This window comes from Stigmatopora argus, chromosome 24, assembly GCF_051989625.1.
Source record: "Stigmatopora argus isolate UIUO_Sarg chromosome 24, RoL_Sarg_1.0, whole genome shotgun sequence".
Taxonomy (NCBI): domain Eukaryota; kingdom Metazoa; phylum Chordata; class Actinopteri; order Syngnathiformes; family Syngnathidae; genus Stigmatopora; species Stigmatopora argus.
In genome coordinates, this window is record NC_135410.1 from 994560 (window position 1) to 1022228 (window position 27669).

General features: G+C 38.3%; 2 protein-coding genes across 3 annotated transcripts; both read right to left on the bottom strand.

The window, feature by feature from the left end:
* Positions 1-5695: 5695 nt before the first annotated feature.
* LOC144069391 (regulator of G-protein signaling 21-like) lies at positions 5696-13212 on the bottom strand. Of its 2 annotated transcripts, none has more exons than XM_077594771.1 (5): positions 10558-13212; positions 10216-10275; positions 9853-9914; positions 9581-9747; positions 5696-8691 (listed from the first exon to the last, which is right to left on the bottom strand). In XM_077594771.1, exons 1-5 carry the CDS (start codon positions 10623-10625, stop codon positions 8503-8505), a joined length of 546 nt encoding a protein of 181 aa, XP_077450897.1. In that variant the 5' UTR covers positions 10626-13212; the 3' UTR covers positions 5696-8502. The 2 variants fall into 2 exon arrangements, with proteins under 2 accessions (XP_077450897.1, XP_077450896.1); XM_077594770.1 differs by having other exon boundaries at positions 9853-9917; positions 10558-13209.
* A 6855-nt stretch (positions 13213-20067) lies between these two features.
* LOC144069355 (regulator of G-protein signaling 21) lies at positions 20068-21867 on the bottom strand. Its single transcript, XM_077594704.1, has 4 exons — positions 21501-21867; positions 21204-21259; positions 20936-21102; positions 20068-20515 (listed from the first exon to the last, which is right to left on the bottom strand). Exons 1-4 carry the CDS (start codon positions 21575-21577, stop codon positions 20330-20332), a joined length of 486 nt encoding a protein of 161 aa, XP_077450830.1. The 5' UTR covers positions 21578-21867; the 3' UTR covers positions 20068-20329.
* Between the last annotated feature and the right edge of the window lie 5802 nt (positions 21868-27669).

Below are 27669 nucleotides of genomic sequence, written 5' to 3' on the forward strand. Positions count from 1 at the left end.
TCAAACCTAGGGGGCAATGTGTTCAACCAGCCTACCATGCATGTTTTTGGAATGTGGGAGGAAACCGGAGTACAAACCATGCAAACCCCACACAGGGGGGACCCACCTAGGATCGAACCCACGACCACAGAACTGAGGCCTCCACGCTAAACACTGGCCTGCTGGGCCGCCTCTGTCGTGTCCCCCTAAATGATAATTATGAACATGGCCGGACTGGCCATCGGGATATTTTAATATTTCCCCTTTCCTTCCGGTCTTACAATGAAATAAATAATGTTGCTGCTGTGACTGGGTGGTGTTTTGATTGAAAATTAGGCCTTCGAAAGTTTAAGGCCCAAGGAGAGTGATAAAATGAGTGATGAATTGAGCACACATTACCACTCCTTATTGAACTTTATCCTCTTTCCAGTAGCACGTCAACAAACAATTATTTTAAAACTGATAACATTTTTGTGCCAATGCTGAGTAATTAGATCGAAAATATAACACATTGTTGTGGAAACCGCTGTTAGATAACCATCATTAGCTTCCAATTTTAGGTGTTCCAGGCATGTGCACTTTATAAATAGACCAAGTTTGTTGTGCATTCAACCTTTTCTTTTCTTTTTTTAATAAACCTTTTCATCATGTTTCTGAAATGTTCATAAATGATTAATTCATTCATTTTTCGAACCGCTGATCCTCACAAGGTGGCGGGGGGTGCTGGAGCCTATCCCAGGTAACTATGGGCACCCTGAATCGGTGGCCAGCCAATTGCAGGGCACAAGTAGATTTATCAGCTACAAGCAAGGGGCCCGGCTTCGCCGGTCCCACCTGCTTATTTAGAACCAAAAGACAATTGTTGCGCTATTAAAAAAAAATTCTATTTTGAAAAATGGGTTTCATGAGAAAGGAAAATTTTAGTTACACGCATGCGGGCCCCACTGCTGACATTGGAAGCAGTTCAACCAGGGGGAAAAGCAATGAAAGGAAGCTAACAGACAATTTGGAATTATTTAATAAGTATTGATGGACAAAATATAATATATGATTCAGATATTTCCTAGGCCAGCAGATAATGCCTTGAAGGCCCTGACGGCCCGCCATTGGTATGTGTGTGTATATATATATATATATATATATATATATATATATAAAATATATATATATATATATAGATTATATATATTATATATATATTTTCTTATATATACATATATATGTATATATATATATGTATATATACATATATATACACATATATATATATATGTGTGTGTATATATATATATGTATATATATATATATATGTATATATATATATATATATATGTATATATATATATATATGTATATATATATATATATATATATATATATGTATGTATATGTATATATGTGTATATATATGTATATATGTATATATGTATGTATGTATGTATGTATGTTTGAGAGTGTTTCTCTAAGCATAGGCAATAAAAACTGAGAAAATATTAAGCCAAACAATTTCTGAACCACTTACCCTCATGAGGGTGGCTGGGATGCTTCAGCTTACCTTTTGTTACGTACTCAAAATGTATATTCTCGCAAGCCTGTGGTGATTTTTGCTTCACGCATACTGAATATACATTTTGAATACGTAACACTGTCTAACTAAGTGCTATAACTATGTGCAGGAGGTGGGATACAGGCAAGCGACATTTTGACAAACAAACATTCACGCAAACCAGTGTTGAATGAGCCTACCATGTGTATAGTCATACCTCTACTTATGAATGCCTCTAGGTACCAAATTTTCAGGTAACAATTTTTTAAATATGCAAATGAGTTACTCGAGATACGAAAAAGATCCAAGTTACGAAATCCCCCCAAACACGTGTTTTTGCTGCTTTCCTATCTTTTTAAATTGCATTTTAATATTTCTTAGTGCTTTCCCATATACAGTTTTACCTCGTCATACGACCGCTCGTCATACAAAATGCTCGTCTTACGGGGGAAATTTCGATCGGATAATTCGCCCGTTATGCGGTCAAAATTTCGTGATGCGACCAAGCCAGGTCTTTTTTGCATATCTTTCGTGTATAACAATATTTACGAGCACGGAACGAATAATTCAAACGAGTTCCTCCTCGGACCAGGAAACGCACAACGCACATGCAAAAAGAAAGCTTTCTGGGTAATGAAGTATACTCCTGCAAACAACACCCATACCTTTCTCAGAATAAAACTTCATTACCCACAATCAATACGTGGGAAGCTCAGCTATGTCATTTTCTGTTATTCTTTCTTAGGAAAGGTACCGCGTTCGTTCTTTAAAGACTATTTCTCATTGGCAAGTGGTCGTGCTTTATCCTATTGTGAGGACATTTGTGTGCATCATTTTGGGAATATTTTGAAGGCAATACAACAGCAAACAGTCCATCGATAGCGAACGTGAGGGCAGATGCGTGGCAAACAGCTAACCCGGCCAGAACGAAGGTAAAAAAAAATTAAAACAAAATTAGAATTCAGTTTTGTGTAAAGTTACATTAAACGTATGTTTGAGTGTCTGTATATATTAATCCAAGTTAATTTAAATTTGTTTGTTCCGTTTACGAGCGCATTGTCGTGAAAAAAAACGAACCCCACGCCCCCAAACGTCTCTGTCTCCTGTCGGTGAAATCTGCCCAATTTTAGTTAGATTAAACACATTTTATTACTATTAAACCACTAGTTATGTGTTACTTTGTTAATAGATGGTGAATTAGAAGAAATAAAACATTTTTTCCAATCCAATATCCTGTTTTTGGTGTTTTTTCAGAGGGCTGGAACGAATTAATTCTTTTTCCATTCATTTCAATGGAAAACATCCGCTCGAGTTACGAGAATCTCGTCATCCGAGCTCAGTTCCGGAACGGATTAAGCTCGTATCTCGAGGTACCACTGTACTTTGCTTTGCTGTTCTGCGACCATTGCGACTCGACCCCACCCGTCACGTGGTTTCTTTGTGCTAGTTCTAGACGTCTTTGGAGCCGTTCAGCCTTGCCTCCGCTGTCATGCATGCGGGATCAGCTGTGATCAGTGGACGATGGAGAAGAGGCAACGCTCCAGACCGAGCATTCCATCATTGTTATGGGAGTGCGAGATCTCTTCCCGGTCAGATGGAGGAGCTGCCAGTGCTTGCTGGGCTGATTGTGTGCTTTGAAGTCCCCCACCGGCCTCTCTGCTGCTGCTGATCAGGTGATAGGACAGCTTAGGAGGATCTAGGCAAGGAAGATGATCTTTAAAACATCCAGACTACTGAGGGACTGTGCGAATCAGCTTGAAAGAGTGATTCTGCATATTTAACCTCAGTCTGCAGAAGGTCCCCACCTTGTGGACTTCCTGTGTGTGGTTCCAGTTTTTTACCTAGGTCTACAATGTCTTGTGTGTCTGTCTTGTTACTGTGCTATTGCAACCAAGGAAATTTCCCGAATACGGGATGAAATAAAGTTCTAATCCAATCTAAAATGTAAATGCATTTCTTAATCCGTTATTTTATTTTGAAAATATTGTCGCGGATGCATTGATTCTCACTTTAGAATATCGCTACCCTCTACTGGGCTCTCATTTCATCGTTCTCGTTCTATCTCATATAATGACAATAAAAGCATTCAATTCTAATCAATTGGCTGTCTCAACCACTAACCATGTTGCAAGATTTTCTCTTACATACCTGCCCACCTCGGCACTATTTCAGCGGTGTAGGGCACATTTTCATATGCTTTATTTATTTTAAGACATAAATATATCATTTCCTCATAATTTTCTCTCATTTTTGTGTTTCGTCACATCTTTCATACAAAATTGGGACATTTTGACCAATATTAAAGGATTTTGTTGGTAGTTGTGTGAGGAATGTGGTCCGAATTAGCAGATTTAAATATAAAGTACACCTCTACTTACGGAATTTTCGTGTTACGAAAGAAGTTCTGGAACCAATTAATTTCGTAAGTAGAGGTACAACTATATATTTTTGGGATGAGGGAGGAAAACGGAGTATCAAGAGAAAACTCACATAGGCACTTTTTGTACTTTTGTGTTTTATAACATTTGTTTTATGCACTCAGGCGGCACGGTGGAAGATTGGTTACCACTGAGATTGATTGTTTAATCCCTTGAGGGATCTGGCCCACTCATCCGCCTGTTCTTCCGGTGCCTTCAGGGATGTTCTCCACATACTTTGGTTTCTTCCCATAGCCCAAAAACATGCATGGTGGACTGATTGATAACTGAAAATGGTTTCTAAGTGTGTGTATTAATGTTTTTTTTGTCTCTTTGACTTCTAACTTTTTTGTCTAAGTCAAGGTATATTGTGCCGACTGCACGTTGTTGGGTGGGATAGGCTCCAGCACTCTGGCAACCATTGTGAAGCTAAGTGGTACAGTAAATGAATGACTTTACTTACTTTTGTGTTTGTTTTCCCATGCCCATTAAAGTTGCTGTGAACTCAAAGTAAGAATGAATAAATTGTTGGATCGGGCACAATTAAACAGTGTTGTTTACAACCCTGACAAAATTGAATGGATAAAAAAATGGCTTGATCTGTCAGCGTTAGGAGTCTATAGGTATGTCTGGGCTGAGTGTCAATCATAATACCAGCACTTGGTTGATGCTAATGGTAATGTTTGAACCATGCAAGCCAGAGTACAAATCTGAAGAAGACACCGTGTTTCTAGGTTTTTCTCTGAGTCGTCAGGAGAATGGTATTTTATCCTTTTAAAATCATCAATACGCATTATTGTTTGCACATCTCTCTCATTTTCAACTGCTAATTTATAAAGGAATAAATATCAATTTACAGCCATTGTAGTTGAGATTACTTGGTAGCTGATGAGCTGATGATCATTAATTAAATAACACGTTTTCAAAACTATCGTTTGTAAAATGATCACTAGCTGCAGAGATGGCTTTAGTCGTGGAGCCGCGTACCCCTGTCTTATGGTAACTGTTGGTATGCTCTGTTTCGTGAGAAATGGCAATATAAAAAAAACTTTTTAGGCAGATGATGATTGATCACAGAGTACTATAACCAAGCCGAGAATCGAGAGGAAGGAAATATTTTATTCATTTTCAACACCACTTATCCTTGTCAAGGTCACAGGGTGTTGGATCCCTTCCCAACAGACTTCGGGCAAAGGGCAAACTACACCTTAAACTGGCCACCGAGAGTCAGTCTTAGGGCATATATTGAGACAGACCACAAGTCGTTCCTTACTCACATCGCCACTGAGTGAGAAAGTCAGGCAAATGAACACCAACAGCAGCACCATAAATAAAGAAAACACCATCTTGCGAAGAGGAAACTATTTAAGAATTTTGGAGAACCACACAAGGACTATCAAGACTGAGTTTGGGCATCAAGATCCAGTACAGAGACTATACAGATGGTTTATGAAGTTTCGCTAAAAACTGTTCTGCTGCATGTTGTTACTCATAGAAAGAAACTTGCTTTAAACATTCTTTAATTTTCTGTACTGCTTAACCTCCCAAGTCACGCTGGGGTTCTTGGAGCCTATACCAGCTAACTAGGGCGACAGGTGAATGCTGAATTAGTGGCCAGCCGGTGCCGGTAGGTCACAAGGAGACTGACAACAATTCACGCTCACACTCCTACCTATGGGCAATTTAGAGTGTTTAACCAACCTATCATGCATGTTTTGGGGACGTAGGAGAAGACTGGAGCACCCGGAGAAAAACCTGGCAAGCCTGGGAAGAACATACAAATACCACAGAGGAAGGTGGGAAATGTGAGGCCAACACACCAACCACTTGACCCTTAAACATATGACAGATAAATCTGTAGATTTACCATTTATTTACTTGTGCTAGTTATGATTACCTGCCACATAATATGAACCAAGTGATTGCTAGAGATAACAAACATTCGTAGTAGTAATGAACAGAAGACAAAAAGTTTAATATGAAGGACTTAGATCAAAATGCCAATTTTAATTAATTTAATCTATTTCTGACCATCAGCAGGATAAAAATCACTTCAACAACAGAAACAAACCATTTAATTGTGCAAATGAAAAATAAATAACATTTTTTAACTTATCTTCACTCTATACACTAAATAATTATAATGCATGCTTGAATATATTATCAACAGTGCAACTTCCAATGCCTGTACTTTACAAAACTATTCATGCAGCTTTGACAATTCTGTCCTTCAAGAAGCAACTAAGAACTTTTATTAAGACAAGTAGTCATCAAATAGTCAATATGTTTATACGGAATTTGCTTCCTCATTTATCGTAGCGCAACAATCCGATCAGATTCCACTCAAAGGTGAATTTAAGTGTCACATAAATGGTGAAATGTAACAATTGCCAAGTTTTGCCTAAACTATGTCGATTTAAGTGCAAAATGATCAACAGTATGAAATAAATAAAAGTTTCAGAGTTCTACCTAAAATTAAGAATTACATGTCAGACATTTGCAAAACCGATACATTTCAGGAAACATCGAACCGACATGTTTGTTGAGCCAATTACATTGCATTGTCAAACAGAGACAGTCATTTTCAACACTTTACATCGGTCACTAATTTGTAAAAAGAATATTTCCTCATGGGGAATTTAAATTTAAATTAGCCAATTTTTTACAATTGGAGGATACGGTCTGATTTCAACGATATGACCAATAGTTTTTTTCTGCTTGACAATCTTTTACTTCAATGAACATACTCATTAATGCTGTTGGAACAAATAAGCAGTAGCCTGAAAATTAACACATTAAAGGTTTTGTGAACTGCAGCAAAAAAAGCAACTCTCCCATTTTCTATAAATAAGACTTTACCTCTTTACAGAATGAGTTTGAATGTGTTTCACTGACAGTACCATCCTGCATGTTTTTGATCTTTTACCACATATTTTAGGATTACCTGTCATCTTATCAAGAGAACATTCAGCTTTACAACTGAAGTAGACGTTACAATTCCCACACAATCAGTGCACTCTAATTACGATGTTGCATGCACCACTAATTGCATTGATTACAAGTTAACTTTTCTTGCTGTTTTAAAGACTTCTCTCAGGCAAGCAGGCTTCATCAGTCATGCAAATGTTTAGTTAGAACAGCACTAACTGGTATTACGATAGGGAAAAAAGTTATTTATGCCCCGAGTTTGGAGGTACATTGCCAAACACCATTCGTTCTTTTGCAAGGCAAAGAAGAGTTCTTAAAATTCCAGGCAGAAGAGATCACTGTCTGTGAACAAGGGTTGACAGGTTGAAACCATCGACTGTGAAAAAAACCTACCCAATTAGGTACTTAGCGTTTTTCACTTCCTCATAAAGCTACACTATGTTCAGGTTCAACAGTTTATTTCAATTATAATAACCACATGAAGTGATGGTGTCCCCATATAAGCCAAATTAAACAGGTTAATTTTAAATTGAAATCAAGCAATTAATCTACCATTAAGGACGATGTCCCTTTCCATCAGTCTTCTTTTTGCATGGAATATTAATGAGGGTATTTCCATCTAATTAACTTTGTTATCAGACAATGGCTTCTGCATTGCAGCTAAACAACTATCGTTTCCATTTCAAAAGTACAAAAAAACATTCCATTGATGTTTGGGGATGTGCCAGGGACTTGTTGCACGTGTTTCCATATCAAAACAGAGAATTATGCTGTCATAAATAAGTCTTTCCATAAATAGATGACGTCTCAAATAAGATCTGTAATGTACTCCAAAAACGACCAGAAATGGCTGGTTGCAATTGACTCAATGCACAGAGAATGAATTGAATGCATCAATAGGAATTTTCCCAGGCATTCTTTTATGTTGTGTATTTTAGCTTTACCTCCACAGAAAAACACTTTTGCAAACAACGGCAGTAAGATCAGTCCATTAGGTGTCCACATGTGTGTATATGGATCCATTCAAAATCTCACACTACATTTCCATTTACATCAGGACCGGTGGTTTGATGGTTTAGAGCAGTGGTTCTTAACCTTGTTGGAGCTACCAAACATCACCAGGTTCATATGCGCCTTCACCGAAACCCACCAGTGTCATATGCACAGTCACCAAACCCTACTTTAGTGTAAAATAAAATAGTTTTTTTTTTCAAATTCAAGATATATAAATTCCTTGCAGCACTGATTGGCTAAGCAATGTCACGTGATCATCTGCAGCCAGTGAATCGTGAAGAGACATGATGAGTCGATGTGTCTTGACCTTCGTGGCAGAGGCTCCACCGAACCCCTGCGATCGACTCACCGAACCCAGGGTTCGGTCGAACCCAGGTTAAGAACCACTGGTTTAGATGTTTTCTTTCACATTCATGAGGTGCACAGTGCTTACTGTCGGAATCCTTCAAGACTAGATCATGTTGGAGTTGTGGGTCCCGTGACGACTCCAAGGCATCCATTTTTGTCTTTGAGGCGTTGCTTGTTAACCAGCTTCCCTTCAACAATATCAATCCTTCCTGCTGAACGGGGCCCAGTATTCCAGTCATGAGTTGTATGTCCAACATTGTTCTGTTGCTTTCATCCTTTTGTGGCATTAGTGGAAAGATTTTCTAGGAGAGTTCTGTAAATGTCTGAGCGTAGAAACCGTGGGTATGAGTCTCGTTCCATCAGCCCATAAACGATCTTCTGTGCATCATCAAAACAATATATGGTGGGACTCTTGACGCTTCTTTTGATCTGCTCCCGGGTGTGATAATCAATGTTGATCTGGAATGAGGCAGAAAACTGGCATAAGGGAACATCTGCAGATAAATGACTATCAGTAATGCATATTTATATATACAGGTATGCACACATATTTTCAAATTTCATTGAAGTTGGATTACTGTATAAAATGGACATCTTTTTTGGGGGAACTCTCTCTATACCTGTATATAATGAATATACCATATAGGCAAGTTGGTGAATGTTCAAATGATGAACGCAATTGTTTAATATGTTTTCATTCACCTAGTTCTCAATTGGTTAATGCAAAATGCCCCTGCCCCTTGAAAAAAAACGGAACAGAGTGGACCAAATTGCTGGGACATTTGATGGTAACAAAACAACTAACAAACGAACATAAAGAAACAAATAAAAATAACTTATTTGGAAGATGATACAGGTAAAAATGTTTTCATGAAACCTTTAAGTTTTATGATTGGGTAAAGGATCATCGTGTAAGGCTCAGTTCTTTACATGTAAGTATATGTACAGTATATGCATGTAGAGTATCGATATGTGTAAGAATTGTAGAAAGGTTCTAATATTGGTAGAATAATCTTTTAGATCCAAAAGACAATTATTTTCATTGAAAAGTAATCACCCTGGAGTATATCTTTTTCCTGTACTCTTTAAGAATCATTTTTGTTTGGTTACTCCAGGACAGCGATGATCTCAGCCAGGAACTGACTGGATGGTCAAGGTGAAATGGTTGACCAGTCGTAATGCTTTCCTCTTTGTTTACATTTAAGATACCAAACTCCGAAGGATCTGTTTGTAGACGTGCAAGTTGACCGTTTGACCTTTTCTTACACAAGTCCGTAGTATGTATTTTGAAAAACAAGTATAAAGGTTTTGTTTGTGGCATTTTAATTTGTTCTTCATTTAAATGTACCTCTTTAGGGGATTCAGCTTTGATAAATTGTTCATAGATTTTCTTGGCTTTTGACGCCATTCGGAATGAAGACTTGATCTTCTTGTAGTCCTCACAAGTTAGCCAAAACTCAATATTCTCATCACTGTATTCAGATTTCAGAAAGTTGCGAAATGCAGCTAATCCATCTGGTGGGAAGGGGGTACAAAAAATCATCAGATAAAAAGGACATTTCCCTTCATGTTGGTTCATTTAAAAGATAAGTATGTGTCAAAACGTTTTTGCCAACTCACATTTTGAATCCAGAAGCCTTTCCAGAGACTGTGACCATTGTTGGGTATCTTCTAAAGTTAGCCTGCTGAGTGAGAACACCAATTCTATTAAACCTGCATTAACTAATCGCATTGTACATAATTTAAAATAATATTAGTTTGAAAGTATCAGCTGACAAGAACAAGGACAAATTTAGGTGCTAATCAAAAATCAGGGCTCAAGACATGTGAGTGATGGGAGATGTTGGTGAGTGGATTGTGCCAAAGCAAACATTGTGTGTAGTCCGTTTGAATGCTTTCATACTGCCATAGATGGAAATGAAAGGAGCAGGCCAGCTATTTTAAAACTGAAATCTATGCAAAACACTCAATAATTCTCCTTACCTCTCAGCACTTGATGATTGTGAGAACATGCATTGGAGCCTGCACATGAAGTTCTTTCCACTGGGCAGATATATATATAAAAAAACATAATTTTATCCCTGGGTTTACTCTAGTGAAATGAATTTCAAATGAATCTTCCCAAGAATGTTGGGCATGTTATTACAAGCATGCAGCCCAGTAAAGAATAAGAAAGAAGATTGACTTTAAGAAATTATATAGTCTTAACTTGCCAATGCATGTATTCCGACTCTTTGAAGCCAGCCTTGAAAATGTAAATCACTTAAAATATATTCTAACACATCTTACTTGCAAATACCTGTCTAAAATAGCTGTTTCACTCACATGCTTTTGTTTCGCTTCTTGTCATCTCTGTCCATGATGAAGTGCTGTGTGGCAAAAAGGCTTGGCATGGTTTTGTTAAGTCTACACACTGAGGCTCTTGGTCCTTGTCATGTTGCAGGAACTTTGGAGGGTTCCCTGAACTCGCTGCTTTTTATACCAAGGTCTTCTGTTGCTATAGAGGGGCTGCTGGGATACATCACCAACTCAGCCCAGACTGGAGAGGAAGCACCCCTTCCTCCTCTTTCTGTTTCTCCTCTCCTCCCATCTCAGTGGTGGAAACAAACTCACACTGTACTATTTTCCTTCCTCTTGATATTTCGCTCCCTTGTAGAGTATGTGCGGTTTTTTTTTTTATTTCTAAATTTTCCTCTCCCGACACACCAAGCAGACAGCATTTATGTAGGTAAATGTGTGCTAGTATGTTGACATTATTTTTAGTCAGCAGAACAAATGCAAATGACACAAACGGTCACTGTGATAGGCAAATTGTGACCTTCACATGCTATCTCTTGGTTGTCATTTTGGCCTTAGAGGGAAAATGGCTCCTTTTATATTTCTTTTTGCCAGAACTTTTAGCACGTTTAAAAAGTTTAGTAGTACAATTTTACTATACTATAATTTTACTATATTTTACTATTCAACTAAAAATAAATCTCCCTAATAGGAAGTTGTAAAGTTGTGACTTGGACCATGTGGCAGTTAGATGACAGTTAGCCAGTCACTATAGGAGGAAGAGGTGCAACATTTTGTGTTTTAGAGGAAGGCTCTTGCAAGTGTTGATGATGAAGTAAATGTATCAGACCAAAACGCAGGCGTTATGAGGTTCTGCCAGCAGTTCGGATTTCTAAGTGCTGCTAAATTGCTTGGAACCCTCACCCCATGCACTGTCCCTTCGTTCATTATACATACCTAGGGGTGCTGGAGCCTATCCTAGCCAACTATGGGCAAGAGGCAGGGGACACCATGATTTGGTTGCCAGTCAATTGCAGGGCACAAGGAGACGGATGGCCATTCACGGTCATGCTCATGCCTAGAGCTAATTTAAAGTGTTCAGCAAGCCTACCATGCATGTTTTATGGGTGTGGGAGGAGCCTCGGAGTACCTGGAGAAAACCCACGCTGGCCTGTAGAGAACACGGAAACTCCACACAGGGATTGAACTCTTGATCTCAGAATTGCGAGGCTGATGCGCGAACCACTCTAACTATGGTAATCCATTCATTCATCATTTATCTTCTGTACCTCAAGGGTAGCGGGGGTTGCTGAAGCTTATCCCAGCTGACTTTGGGCAAAAGGCTTACTACACCCTAGACTGGTCGCCAGTCAGCCGTAAGTCACAGAGAGATACAGATTTGATTTGATTTATTTAATAAGGTACTGAACATATTAATGAACACATTTATATTCATGTTAATGAACATATATATGTAAATATGTAAGATTGTAGCCGAGGGCTAATTTACATCTTTAGTCACTTGTGTAGGTTGAAGACAAATGATAACACATACTAGACACACACACACACGTAGCACAGTTTTAGACCGCATTATGATCGCAATTTTGTTCGTCTAACACCCGGGCTTTAGGATGATTGGCGAAGAGTTAACTACGGGCACCAGCCGAGGGACACCCTGAATCAGTGGCCAGCCAATCGCAGGGCACAAGGAGACGGACAACCATTCACATCCACACTGATACCAAGGGGCAATTAAGAGTCTTCTACTAGCCTACCGTGCATGTTTTGGGGATGTGGGAGGAAACCCATGCAAACCCAGGGAGAACATGCTAATTCCACACAGAACAACTGACCTGGGATCGAACCCACGACCCCAATTCTGAGGCCGACGCGCTAACCACTCATGCGACACGCTAATCACTTATCCCACGCGGTAACCACTCGTCCGCCAGTATTATAATGTAGTATAAATTACAATAATTATTATTATTGAATAATATTTTACTTTTCTTAAAAATGTTGTTGTATTCTTTACAAATCTTCAAATGAGCAGTAATAGGACAGCATAATTTAAAGTAGGGTGTGATTTGATTTAAATATGGGTTAAATATGGATTTATTACATTATAGCGCTATCTGGATTATGGGACTTTAAAGTACAGTTCATCTAATAATAAAATAAACTCAAAAGTAATGACATCAAAAAGTGGTTAAGACTCAACAGCATAAAGTGGAAAGAAATCTGTGAAATCCATCCTTTTGTTGAGGCGAGCTGACGTTGCCCCTGCCCCCAAGTCTGGCCCTCTGCTCAAATACACTCATGTAGGTCTCCTTCTTTTGCCCAAACACGGTTATAGGAACTCAGGCGTTAAGAACACATATCAAACACTCCAAACTCAATGTTGTCTCGCATGTGCAGCAGCAATTTGTTTGTCTCTTGAATATAAAAGGATTTTCTATTGTTATGCTTAATAGAGAGTTTTGTAAATAAAAATTGGTATTTCCTCAAACGTACCATACACGTGCAATGTTGATTATATTGCACAAGTCAAAGAACTCACTTGCTTTTCGTTGCCAAGGTAACTCCAGAAAGTGAGAAAACAGACAGATTGTGCGTGAAGAATATTGTGAGATTTCATGTGGGAGATGCGAGACCTTTGCTATTTATCAGGAACAACCTCAACACCTCCAATGTACCCTAGATGTCAACTTTGTGGTCATCAGTAGTCATATTTATCTAGAAATATATCTCTCTCTCTGTCTCTCTGTCTTCCTCTCTCTCTCTCTCTCTCTCTCTCTCTCTCTCTCTCAATGAGAATCACAGGATTTGTGGAAAGCAAGCAAAACATGTAAGATTTAATTATGTATTTACAATTACTCAAATAGCATATTATATTAGCAATATCATCACTAGGTGCACCGTCACAATCACTGGGTGTTTCCCTTTACACAGTGTACAGTTAAAGTAGAATGAAGGGTTAGTTTACCTAACTTTGAACAGTCAGGCTCGTTATTTCATCTGCCAAGATCAAATGGCAGCCAGTTTAGAACACGTTTTGTAAGTATGTGCACGCATGAATCTCGGAAAGAGGAAGGCTAACAACTCTTTTGCTTCAGAATGGAATCAGGCTCTTCTGATCGAAATCTTTAAAAAGACTGCTTGCCGATCAGCATCAAAGAAGGAACTGGTTTGCAAAATGGAAAGTTAATGCATTCTTTAGACGAGCAAGTATAGTCAGAGCTCAAGAGCATATAATGTGAAGTTCTCCATGGAAATATGGGCTGTGGAAATATGGCTAAAATTATAAACTATTATGTATTTATATTATATAAACTAATTATAAAATTATACAATTAAACAAAATAATAAACAGACTGTGAAACGGCCACTTGGAGACCACATTTGACTCCATAAACGTGTCTATGTCACCAACACAAGAATCAGCATTTAATTTTGAATTAATATATGTATACCGTATTTTCTCACATATACCGTATTTTCACGACTATTCGGCGCATCGTATTTTTAGCCACAGTGTCAGTAACAAGTGCTATTTCTGTATTTTAAACACAGAGCACGCACCGTTTTTTGAGGCGTATATATATTATATATGGATGAACATCGAAACGCAATAGCGCTGGCTACCGGAAGCAGCCTATTTCCGGGGTCCGGTGCGCAGACTGCTGGGAAATATAGTTCTTGCACGCTACACCCACACGCTAAAAACACGTTTTTAAAAAGGCAACGGAAGCAAAACTGAGTTTGGTTGTACTTTATTTAGACATTTTACAACTTACTCACGTCATCATCACGCACAAATCCATCAAAGTCCTCATTTTCTGTGTCCGAATTAAACAACTGCCCAACTGAGCCTTCCAAAACGCCGGGCCCAGCGTTTGTAGTTCTCAAGCCTCCGGGAATGATGGCAAGCTCCGAGTTAATATATATATATATATATATATATATATATATATATATATATATATATATATATATATATATATATATATATATATATATATATATATATATATATATATATATATATATATATATATATATATATAATATATAGTTCACAGTCTACCTTTGAATGCTCCGTTGACGCCAACATCTAGCGGCAGGATTTCTTTTGTAAATACAGCCGAAATGATCATACTGGGTGTATTGAAGAACTGGGTGTACTGAAGAATTGGGTGTATTAAGAACTCGATATCCCAGCAGTCACTGCGCAGTACTTTATCTACGGGAAATAGTAGAGTCTGGGGCTGCTTGGCGTAGTTGTCTATATATATATAGTTCATAGTCTAGCTTTGAATGCTCTGTTGACGCCAACATTTCTTTTGTAAATATAGCCGAAATGACGTCGAGCACCAAATTAGTGTGCTCGCGCGACGTCATACTGGGTGTATTAAAGAACTGGGTGTATTAAGAACTCGATATCCCAGCAGTCACTGCACAGTACTTTATCTACGGGAAATAGTAGAGTCGGGGGCTGCTTGGCGTAGTTGTCCTATCGACTGATTTATTTGATTTTATCGTGATAACAATTTTAGTATTGGTCCATATATAAAGCGCACTGGATTATAAGGCGCCCTGTCTATTTTGGAGAAAATTTTAGACTTTTATGTGCGCCTTATAGTCGTGAAAATACGGTAAGCTGTATTTGTAACTCAATAAAATGATGACTGAATCAAAAGTGAGGCTTATAAGCGCACAAGACTTACTTGCTATACTCTTTTTCACCAGTAGATGTCGCAAATTAACATTTACTATTTGTTGGTTATTTTCTGTTTTGCAGTAAGGCAACAGCCATTACTGGATGAATGAGTAATTTCCTTATGATATTGACCGTAATGATGTGCTTTTCATTCATACAGTATGTCAGAAATACCACGTGCAATGATTTTTCTTAAGATTTTCCCTTCAAAGTAAAAATTTGTACTCCCGGTTAAAACCATGAATATGCAGGTGAAAATTGTCAATCAGGGGGCGGCTTATACGTGAGAAATTGTAAAATTCAATGATTTTAAGGTAATTTTGAGGGATTTGGCCTATGTGCGAGAAAATACGGTATACATTTTTTAGTATTTAAAGTATTTTGCTGGCGCAACCACCAATGGGCTAATGAAAAGCCAAAAGCCAATTATTTTCCTTTAAGTTATCTTAAAATACATTAATTGAATTGTGCCATTCTGCATGTTGATGGGCAGAATTATCATCATGACCTCTACTCATCCTGTAGTACACCCTAAACTGGTTGCCATTGTGTTTATTTAGATTATTTTTAGGACCTCTCTTCCTTATTATTCGCTTTTACCTGATTATATTTTACCTCGGGACGGCCCGGCGGATGAATGGTTAGCGCATCGGCCTCACAGTTCTGGGGTCCTGGGTCGATCCCAGGTTGGTCCTCCTGTGTGGAGTTTGCATGTTCTCCCTGGGTTTGTATGGGTTTTCTCTGGGTATTCTGGTTTCATCCCAAATTCCAAAAACATGCATGGTAGGCTGGTTGAAGACTCGAAATTGCCCCTACCAGTGTGAGTGTGAATGGTTGTCCGTCTCCTCGTGCCCTGCAATGGATTGGCTGGCCACCGATTGAGGGTGTCCCCCGCCTGGTGCCCAAAGTCAGTTGGGACAGGCTCCAGCAACCCCCGTGACCACTGTGAGGATAAGCAGTTCAGAAAATGAATTAATATAACTCAAGTCAAGCAGAATAACTTTTACTGCCCAAGATTCAGTGTCCAATTAATTTGATTGAAAGCCATTCGTGTGTTCATTCATTCTCTGAACTGCTTATTCTTAAATGGTTTGCGGGGGAAGCTGGAGCCTATCCCACAGGCGGGGGACACTCTGAATTGGTTGCCAGCCAATCACAGGGCACAAGGAGACAGACCATTCACATTCACGTTCATACTTAGGAGCAATTTAGAGTGATAAGCCAACCTACTCTTCATGTTTTTTGAATGTCGGAGGAAACCGGAGTACCCCGAGAAAACCCACGCAAGCCCAGGAAGAACATGGTAAATCCACACAATTAAGGGCCACCTGGGATCGAACCCTCAACTCCAGAACTGCGAGGCCAATGCACTAACCGCTCAACCGCCAAGCTGCTGACCAGTATTGTTAAGGCAAACATTTTTAAAACAAAGATTCAGCTGTAAAAATAAAATGTTTTCACAAGATGAAAAGAATAAATGAATGAGCATTCATTGTTTACAAGCATGACATTGCAACGTAAAATATCGTTTGTAATTGTGCAATCCACACCCATGAAATGCACAATTTTTGCCATGCCAAGCACTTGACATATTCTCCCATCAGAAGGTGATGAGATTATTCCCTTAACAAGGCAGCACACTCAGGCTGATCTGTTCCGAATCAGGTTGTCTGATGACTACACTGCTGTCGTTTAAGCCCTTCAGTTATTATAAGCTGCCTCACTGCTCCTTTTTAAGGCACAATTTCCATGAATAAAGCCGTTTAAAGTGCAGAGAGGGATCAAGGGTTATTGCAGGGTTACCTTTTTCCAGTTTGGTAAACCCTAATACTGGTATGCAAAGTAATCTCTACTTCTAATTAGGGGATATAAATCTGAATTTAGACATGTGACTAAAACATAACATCTTTGCCTTGTGAGTTGTGGAAACTCTTCTCTTCTGACTAATGCCCATCAATACGCTTTGATTTAGTCAGTCAGGAGGATAAATATAAACCATTACTTCAAAACCTCATATGTCTTGCTACATGGATATAAAAAGTATACACCCAATGCAAATTTAATTTTATGGCAGGCATAAAATAGGTGATCAATTTAACACATTATGTTACCTTTGTTAGTGTGCCATAACCCATACAACTCTCCCCCCGGGGAAAATATACCCTGCCAAGAGAGGTGAAGAAAAAATAAACAAGTGAAATGTTAGGTTCATCCAATTGTAGGTTTATCCTTAGGTTTTTCCAATTCAGCTTTCAATAAAAAAGGCATCTGTAGTCACATCACATTTAATTCTTGCAAGAAGAGAATACATCCCGCCGCTCCGCCGATCAAGATTATTCTAAAGAGCGGCATTATGTCCTGCCCATTTAAGGCTTCAAATCAAAACAATTACAAGGTTATCGACTCGATCCAATTGCGTAAGCAAGAAACAAAACAATTCTATAATCAAGCAAACCTAGCGTCAAACTAGCGTCATAAATTAAAACAATATGCTTGATAGCCATCCGCTGACCCAACAACAATTTAAGCGTCCTTCACCGATCTTCATTGCGAACTCGCATCTGGGGAAGAGGTTGAGGCGTATCTTCCAGTAATCAGTCCTCGGAGCAAGAACTCAGTGGATTGTTTTATGTCCTTTCGAACTTGTATCTCTCGCTGGACCCAGCTGTCCTGGAGAGCGACCTTGGCGTAAGCGTTTGTCTTCGTTGAAAGCGATCAACACATATAACTATATTGTTTAATATAGTTACACATTTAGGATGAGCATTACTATTCCTAATAAGCAAATATATTGATTAATATAGTAAGCATGTATATTATAAGGCTTTATATTCATTGCAAACACATTTATAATAATGATTACCCCAACATTCCCCCCTATATTATAAATTTGCACATGATCCCCTTAATAAAACTTCCTTTCAGCTTTATTCCATTAATTCCAAATGAACATATAGTAACATCCCAGAATTAACCCAACATTCCCCCCTTTTTTATTATATGTTCGTTATTTATTTTATGGCAAATCCAAGAAGAGAGGGATATCTCCGTTGGCTGTTTTAATTTTACCCGCTTAGGCCCTACTCGTTCGGCAGGTCTGAAAGCAGAAAACAAAATCATTTTCGCCATCATTTTTCATCCTCGGAACTACCATGCTCTTGAAATTCACTGCTTCCCTCAGTATGTCTCATCAACAGAGGATACAATTCATGCAATTTAGAATTTGTAGGGGCAATCGCAGTGGTTATAAGTCGGCTCATCAAAGATCTTAAGCAGGGAATAATACAACACCCACATAATGTCAAAATCGTAGCAAAAAGGGCTACCACAAATTAGGCCAAATCATTATTAGTGAGGCCACAAATCTGTCAGCGGACATTATTCTACTCCAGGATGCTTTTTCATCTTGCGGTTTAGGGTCTGCAGGCCATCGTTGGCCCTGGTGTGGGACCCAGTGGGGGGCGTGTTGTTGAGTGCAACATTTTCAAACGTTGCATACGCCCCCTGCTCCTTCAAGAAGCATTTCAACCGCTGCACGATCCTGGAACGCCATCAGACTAGTGGCTGCCAGTTGTTCCTTTATCGCCACAAATCCCTGTTCAGTATAATTTCCAAGTTTTTTGACATTGTAATGCAGGTAATTTATCCAATCAACATTTTGTTTGGAGTAATTAAAAGAAAAATATACTCCCAATATACTCCCAACCTGCTGATGATTACCCCAACATGAAATAATGTGGTTGCACAGATGAGTACAGTCTCTTAACTGGGAATTTTGCATTGAAAAAAAATGTTAAGGCAAAGTATGAGCTGACAATCTTCTAATGTAAAACTATGTACCTAAATTAACAATATGAAGCAGTTCTCATCAAGTTTAATCACCAGGAATCAAATAAAAAACCCAAATTATTCCAAAATCAAATTTCTCACACTGGCCTAATGTCACCAAAAGTTGATATTGAAATTTATGACTTTTTTTGACATTTATGAATTTCCCGTTGCACACCTGACCATCGCTCATGTGTGGCACCGTGGTTGGGAAACACTGTTCGAATGGAAGAAAAACTGCACCAAAACATACAAATATTATTTTTCAAATTAGGGGTGGTTTTTTTTGCAAAATGGCTTGTTTGGGAGAAAATGTTGTCGCATGTATTGAAGAGGCATTATTAGCCAGAAACCATTGCAGGTCCTTCAATGCAGTTGTAGCCTTTTTTAGAAGCCCTGGGCAGTATTCATCTTGCCTTCTCATGAATAACCCAAAGCAATCGCCCAGTCCCACCGAGACACCAGTTGTCAACCCACCACCCCCTCTCACCCAGCGGACCCCTGGGGTAACAGTGCCGACCGGGAAAGCAACAGCTTATTTCCCATTACTTCGAGACAGATGTCGACAATATCAAGCCAGGATGCTAGGACAGAAAGGAAAAAGGTGAAAGAGATTCATTCTGGATCAAGGGAGTGGAGCACCCCCACATCCCACAATCATCCACCCAGACATGGAGGAGGCTTGGCCCCATAAGGCACGCATGTAATGTATTTGTTATTACGGTTTCCATGTTCCAGATTGGCAATCATGAATCCAGAACCATAGGGGTGAGCCATGCAATGTAACAAGTCTGCAGCCTCTTCCCTGCTGTCGATTGTCCCAAAGAAGTATTAATGTATGTGGTTCATTGAAAGAGGTGCAGGTGGTGAGAAAATGGAATATGGCCCTCGACCTTCCGGCACAGCTTAGTGTTGAGCGCTTGCACCAATTACAGAAGAGGAGCACTTCGAACTAGAAGCGGGAACCCATCGCTATCTCTTGTCCTGAAGCCAACACAAAAAAATACTTGTATGCAGTGAAACACCATTTTATTCATATACAGGACACATTTATTCACATACAGAATACATTCATTCACTTTCAGGTTGCCTTGAGTTATAATTCACATCTGGTTTCTTGCTTTATTATCATGATGCCATTTAGTATTTGCATTGCACTTCCTTATGAAAAAGTAAAAAAAAAACATAACTAAAACCATTAATGTATGAATCAGTGTTCTCTCTTACAAAAAAAAAAATCCATCCAATCTCAATTTATTTTGTCTGTTTCTAAATGTACCACAGAGTCTTTGATGTCTGCTTGATTCTTAGAAACGCTTCAGAGTGCAGAAATCTTGGACAAGAGTCTCTTTCCATTAGCCGGTAAATGTGTTTCTGTGCTTCGTCGAAGCATGTTAGTCCTGGTTTATGCAAGGATTTTCTGATCTCCTTTCTAATGCAGTGGTCTACATTGATCTGCAGAGGAGACATATACAGCACATAAGATACTTTATTCGTGGCAATCACTCGATAACATTGGCCAAACTGATCGTCAGTATAATGATAATCAGCAATAATCAATGATAACATTATAGGTGTTGCTTTCAGGTATGTATAATTGCCTCCTGGCCATGTGTTTATCTGAAAATGAGGCACTCTTGAGTCAGTGGTAAAAATGTAGCACTAAAATCAGATTAAATGAAATTCAATGAGTGGCAAATTCAGCAATATTCACATTATGGCAGAACCCCAGCCTATATTATTACCTAGACGTAACATAGACATGGAAACAGTACTTTAGAAGGCCCACTAATATTTTACCTTTTCACCATCATTTAGCAAGGACATGTAGGCCTATATAAATTACTGTTAACAGAATGCACATTTTAAACTGACCTCTTTATTGGCTGTAGGCTGAATGAACTCATTGTAGATATCCTTGGCTTTCAACTGGAGTTTATCTTGTGAGGAAGTGGCCCTGAAGTTCTGACATGCGAGCCAGAACTCAATGTTTTCCTCACTAAACTCAGATTGCAGGTAGGAGTGAAAGGCCGCTAAATACACTGTACCAAAAGAAAGAAACATTTCTCATTGAAAAACATTTCAACAATAATTACATTCAAATAGGTGCCATTTCATGTCGAGTTCTTCGGCTTCACTTCACCTTTATTCTGAAGCACATCTTTTAGGGTTGGTCTGGGTTTGTAGTCAACCAGTGAGCTACGATGAAAAATATATAAACATGTTGATGTACTCACATCTTCGACATATATACAGCAAAATACACATTTTCTACAAGAGTCCTTATAGGCACAGTAATTGACTGGTTAAACTAAAGATAATGCCTATAAAAAGATTGTATTTAAACATATGTTACCCAGGGATCAAGAGAATTCACTCTCAATGTGTTTTTATTTAATGATTTATCAATCAATCCCAATAACTACATTTACTGCCTTACCTTGTGGGTTTTTTCACATGTTTTATTATATCCTTTATCCTGTAGAGAGGAATTTTGGTAAAAAAATAGCTCGCCATTATAGCATCTCTGAGAAGTTGCAATTGTCAGTCTTTCTCCCTTAAAAATAAATCACAGATTGTTCCCCTGCTTGCCTTTAACCTAAAAGGAGCGGTATGACATCAATAGTAAGGTGTGACGCAGGTGACGTAAAAGGCCTGCCAGCACAGGCTTCAGCTTGTCTTTTAGACAAGCAGACACTGTTGTGACTCACAGCTGTAAACTTCCAGTGCTAACGTTGTTTTTAAAACATTTATCAAACGTCTAAAACGCTACATGTTTTCAAACCATTTATAAAATGTCTATTGTCTATCATGTTTCATCTATCATCATGAAAACTGTGGGTGAGGAGGAATTTTGCCCACTTTGCTGATCTGTGCATCTGGCTTAAATATTTCTTCACCAATTGATCTCTGATCATTTTTCACAATTGGTTAAATCCAGTGGCGGTCCATGCAGTTTCTCGTAGCGCCTTCAACGAATCAATCCAACCCTCAAAAACTATTTTATGGCTATAAAACCTCTACTGCAGCTACAGCTGTGACACATAAAAAATAATCAATAAATCAATGCAAAAAATGGTGTAAAATCCACTTCCTAGCAGCATTTCATGATTAAATACAAATACTGGAGCTTTTCACACATTAAAACCAGGCCTGGGGGTGATTTTCCCGGGAAAAGACAGCGATGAACGTCAATGGTGAAACGCCAAAAATTAAACTGGTGTAAAATCTATTTCCTAGCAGCATTTTGTGATTAAATACAAACACTGGAGCTTAAATACAAACACTGGAGCTTTTCAGATATCAGAACTTGGCCCACAATTGAAATATTATTTAGGAATATAGCCATATTTGTAATTTTACTCACCAAAAATCCTTTTTACACAATATCCATCCTCCTTTCTTCCTTCCTTCTTTCCTATCGCCATCGAAGCTAATGATGAAAGTCGAGCCTGTCCTGTCATATTTCCGGCATAGTCCATTTTGAAAATGGCATTAAATCAACACAACAATATACTATTTGCTTGTGGAGCTAAGTTAGCGCGCTGAAAGTGCCCCACACCATTTTCGCCGGCAGTAACAGGCTTGCTAGCTTCGGAGTTGACCGCCCTTTCTTAATGATGTCCATTTTTTTCCTGAAAAAGTCCGTCTAGAAAATAGCTTTGTGAGCAAACAGAATCTATTTGTTTTTGCTTCTGTCGGCCATAGTGGGTGGAGTTTACGATCTCGGCTGCCTCGGTACTGCTTTGGCCCGCCTACTAGCCAATCATAGTTTGTGAAAGCAATGACATGTGCCAGCCAGCAAAATGCTAACGCCTATGAAAAATCATTGTGGGGTTGCCAACTCGAAATCTGATTGGTTAAAAGCAACAGTCTAGTTTAATGCAGCAGAGCCGCAAGAACTGATTGTGCAGGCTTTGAGGCAGATCTGATCTGGCAACAAATAATGACTGAAATGTGATTGGTTAAATGCTTCAATATGAAAACACACATCTGGAAGCAGTGCAACCAGGGGGGAAAGCAATGAAAGGAAGCTAACAGACCATTTGGAATAATAAGTATTGATGGACAAAATATAATATATGATTCAGATATTTTTAGGCAAGCAGAGAAGGCCTTGAAGGCCCTGACGGCCCGCCACTGGTTAAATCTAATTGTATTGCTACTGACTGCTATCAGAAAAGAGTTTGGGAAGATACATTTTAAACATACACACATAATAATAATAATAATAATAATAATAATAATAATAATAATAATAATAATAATAATAATAATAATAATAATAATAATAATAATAATAATAATAATAATAATAATAATAATAATAATAATAATAATAATAAGTTGTTTATATGAGGGGTAGTTTGCTATACACTGGCAAACATATTTTTCAGTTAACACGTGGGCCTCACAGATCTGTGGTCCTGGGTTCGATCCCAGGCTTGCGTGGGTTTTCTTCAGGTACTCCGCTTTCCTCCCACATTCCAAAACATGCATGTTAGGCTGGTTGAACACTCTAAATTGCCTCTAGGTATGAGTCAGCTGGGATAGGCTCCAGCACCCCCCGTGACCCTTTTGAGGGTAATTAGTTCAGAAAATGAATGAATATTTTCATCTAGCTGCAAATGTTTTGGGCAGCAAAAGTGTACACATTAAAAAATCCTGGTTTTAATTTCAGATGATTATTAGACTTTCTATTGCCTGGTTTGTTTGCAGAGTCGATGTAATAGATGTAAGACATTTACCCTTCAGTAGATCTTATGCAAATGGGGCCCAAGATGCATCCGTGCTGGGACTGTGTCTCATTTCCAGGCTTGGGGGCTGTGTTATGCTGTGTTTTGAACTTGTACAACATTATGTTTACTTGGGAACAGCTTTCAAGTTTATATTCCATTTGTTGATAAAGTAGAAGCAGTGAGAAAAGAAAACATGAATGTAGTTCATGTTTATGTTTTTTATATTACATTTTCCTACTCAGTATATTGCTTGCAGCAACACTTTCATATCTGATAAATAACTAAATTGTACAGGGTTCACTGTGTTCTTATATTTGCTTTCACTGTTAGATGTGTTACATAGAGTTTCTGCAAAATTTATGGACCCGAAAATTTCCAGTTTTTATTAACTTGTCAAATAAATCATTAGTTGAGGAGGATTAATGCATACATGAAAAAAAGCAGGCACTACCACAAATGCAACACTTTATTATTATAGTATTTATTTATATGCCTGTTTGCCTTTTAAACTTTTAAAGGGATTAATTGATTCATTTTCCAAGCCGCTTATCCTCAAATGGGTCGCGGGGGGTGCTGGAGCCTATCCCAGGCAACTATGGGCAGCAGGCGGGGGACACTGAATTGAAATGTTCGAACCAGCAGGCCACTTATTGACCACATATTTATCTATTACCTATTTATTATTTATTCATCATTACTACATATTGATTATCTATGTGTTTGTTTGTTTGTTGTTGCGTCCATGGACTCAGCGAGTGGTGCACTCTCAACAATTTGGCGCTGAACGTCTCCAAAGACATGGAACTCATCCTGGACTTCAGACAGAACAAGGCCGCTCTGCTGATCTCATTTGGACTACTTATTTATTTATTTAATATTTATTGGTTATTTATTTGTCTTTTTGTTTGTTGTTGTTATTTGAGCACTTCATGGTGAAAGCTTTAAATCTCATTATACTTGTATAATGACAATAAAAGCATTCAATTCAATAAATAAATACATAAAATTAAAAACAGTAAACAAGCAAGTTGTTTGAACTCTGAGTCTTTGTGTGAGTGTGAATCAAAATAAAGTACTGGCATCAGTATAAAAAGCATATTTTGAACAATTTATTAGACTGTGCAGATATTCATGTCTTGTTTTGATCATTAGGTGAAATGAGAAAGTGAATCTGTTTTTGGAAAAGCCAGTGAACAATTGTTCCTGCATTAAAATCTGACAGGTGGAAACGCAATATCACATACTTTCAACCATTAACCTTAAATCCCCAGAATATTCCTTTTCAATAACATCTTGAGTATAACAATTACTGTCTGGTGCTAAACAGTTGCTATGTGTCATTGGGATTATAAACCAGTGCAAAGAAAGACATAGTAAGTGGAAAGGAAGTGTGCTTGCTGAGATTTGCATGCTAAGTATAGAAGTCTATTTCATAACACTAGCAAAGTGCCAGACATACAATTGCCTCAATAGCATAAAAAATACATATGCATAATTGTTATTGAAATGCATCAGGATTCGGGAATGGTCAGTGTCAACTGCTGAATTACAGCACAGAAGGATATTCGTTTGAAGCAACTAAAATGTGGTGCACCATACTTCTACAAAATAGAGAATCAAATATTTTTTTAATTTATAGTTTAGATCAGGGGTGGGCAAACCGGTCCTCGAGGGCCGCTGTGGGTGCAGGTTTTTGTTGCAACCGATCCAGCAAAGACACTTTGACCAATGACATTTCTACAGAAAACAAGAAGACCTGACTGGAATACACTGATTGCACTTCTAGGACACCAGATTGGTGAAAAGGTGTCCTCTTTATGGGTTGGAATGAAAAACTGCACCTACTGCGGCCCTTTGTGGAATAGTTTGCAAACCCCTTATTTAGATAGTCAAAACTATAATCCACACAAAGACCTAATCATTTGAAGTCCTATACATTGGCAATAAAAATGTCCAAATCAATAATCATCATTCTGAAAAAAAACTTTGGTCCCAAATTACTAATTGCAACTGCTCAATGTCCTGGCAAATATGCAAATATCAAAATGTAATTTTAATCATTCAGGCTTAAACAGGACAACAATAGATATATTGTATGAGGACAAGGAATAATGTATTTATGATGAAGGGACATATAGTCTGTGTATATTTGATATTTATTTTACCTAAATAAAGTACAAAATGTGTGCAATACTATATTATATGTTATGAACAAGTTCAAAGCCAAGATTGTTGATTTGCCAACGGTGTCTGTCTCCATCTAGCGGTCATCAATGCACACCGAATTTTCATTAATGTGCTCTTTGTAAAGGTTCATTGTAGTAAGCTGATTTTTGATAAGAGCAAAGAAAAGGAATAAAAAATAGTATAAAATAGTATATTGAAGCTATATTAGCTATTAAATGAAACATATTTACTGTGCTAATGTAATAAATGGAGAGTGAGGGTGCACTAACATAATCTTTAATAACATAAACTTGTTTTTAAAAATAAAACCTTTAATACAAAAAGCAGGGGAAAGTATCAAAGTACAAATTAAACTTAAAGAACTTAAAATCTGAAACAGCTGGTGGGTGACACAGGTGAAATGAATGAGCAATCAAAGGACAAATCACAAAGGGAAAAAGCCCAGAATGCAAACCCCAAAGAACCTAAATGTACCTAACATTAGGCACCTTAACATATTAATATATGTCGGGGTAGATGATCAATTAATCAAAGTTTAACAAGGAACACAGAGTCATACACAGGAAGATGTTATAATATAGATAAATGGCACAGTAGGAAAATGCACTATGCTTAATACATTCATGAGATCATCTGCCAGAAAAATGAGAATGATAAAGTGCTTTGAGGCTGGCTTTTTACTTTTCAGTGAGCTCTATATATACAGAATTCAGGATGTCACCTGCCTTGTGCCCAAAGTCAGCTGGGATAGGCTCCAGCACCCCCCACGACCTTTTTGAGGACAGGCGGTTCAGATAATGAATAAATGAAAAAAAGAATAATTCTGATCATAGGTAAGATGGCTTCTGCTGCTGCAAAATCTTAAAAAACACAAATTGGGCGTTGGATGTGGGACACTTGCCGTTTTGTGGATTCTGTATCGTCCCACATTACGCTGAATTGTATTGTGCCTCTGATAAACTATTAAGACTGTCAATAAAATTTGCAGAAACGTTTTCCTGACCCAGAACAGATAAAGAGCATGGCGCGACACCTGGTCGGTGAGCTATATAAAACAAATAATGGTGGTGGAATTTTTAACTAACAAATTACATAAATGGGAAACTTGCACAAATCACAGACATTCTCCAAAAATATTAAAAGTCACCTAAAGTCCACAGTTAATAAATATCCCCAGCAAACTGGGATATTCATGTAAATGAAATGTGCTCGTCTTGTACTGAAGGTGGAACAAAATGACACTGTTAAAATGAATGCAAAGTATGTTCCTCTCATCTGTTTTCTCCCCTCCTGCGAGTTTAATTCTTTGGCAGTCCTCAGCGACAGAACATCATCACCTCCTGGTGTGTCTGTATTGAAACCATGTAACATTTTTCTCGCAGGCATTGTGAAAAAAGATCACTTTGTAGCAGTCAGCAGAAACCCAGTTGTCTTATCTTGGCACTCACTGCAAACAGTGGCAGGAAGCCCAAAGTCCTGTGGCATTATCTCTGTTTCTGCTCCTCACATTATAGTAACCCGCTGGGGCTTTGCTGCCTCCAAGCATTCCCTTGGTACCCGCTGTCCATCTTTCCTTCCCAGGTCCCCTCACCTTGCTGCAGCTATTCTATTTTCTTCAATCACTTTTGTATAGCTCCTTCCTTCCCGACTGTGCTGTCCAACCTTGTGCCAACTTAATTTCCT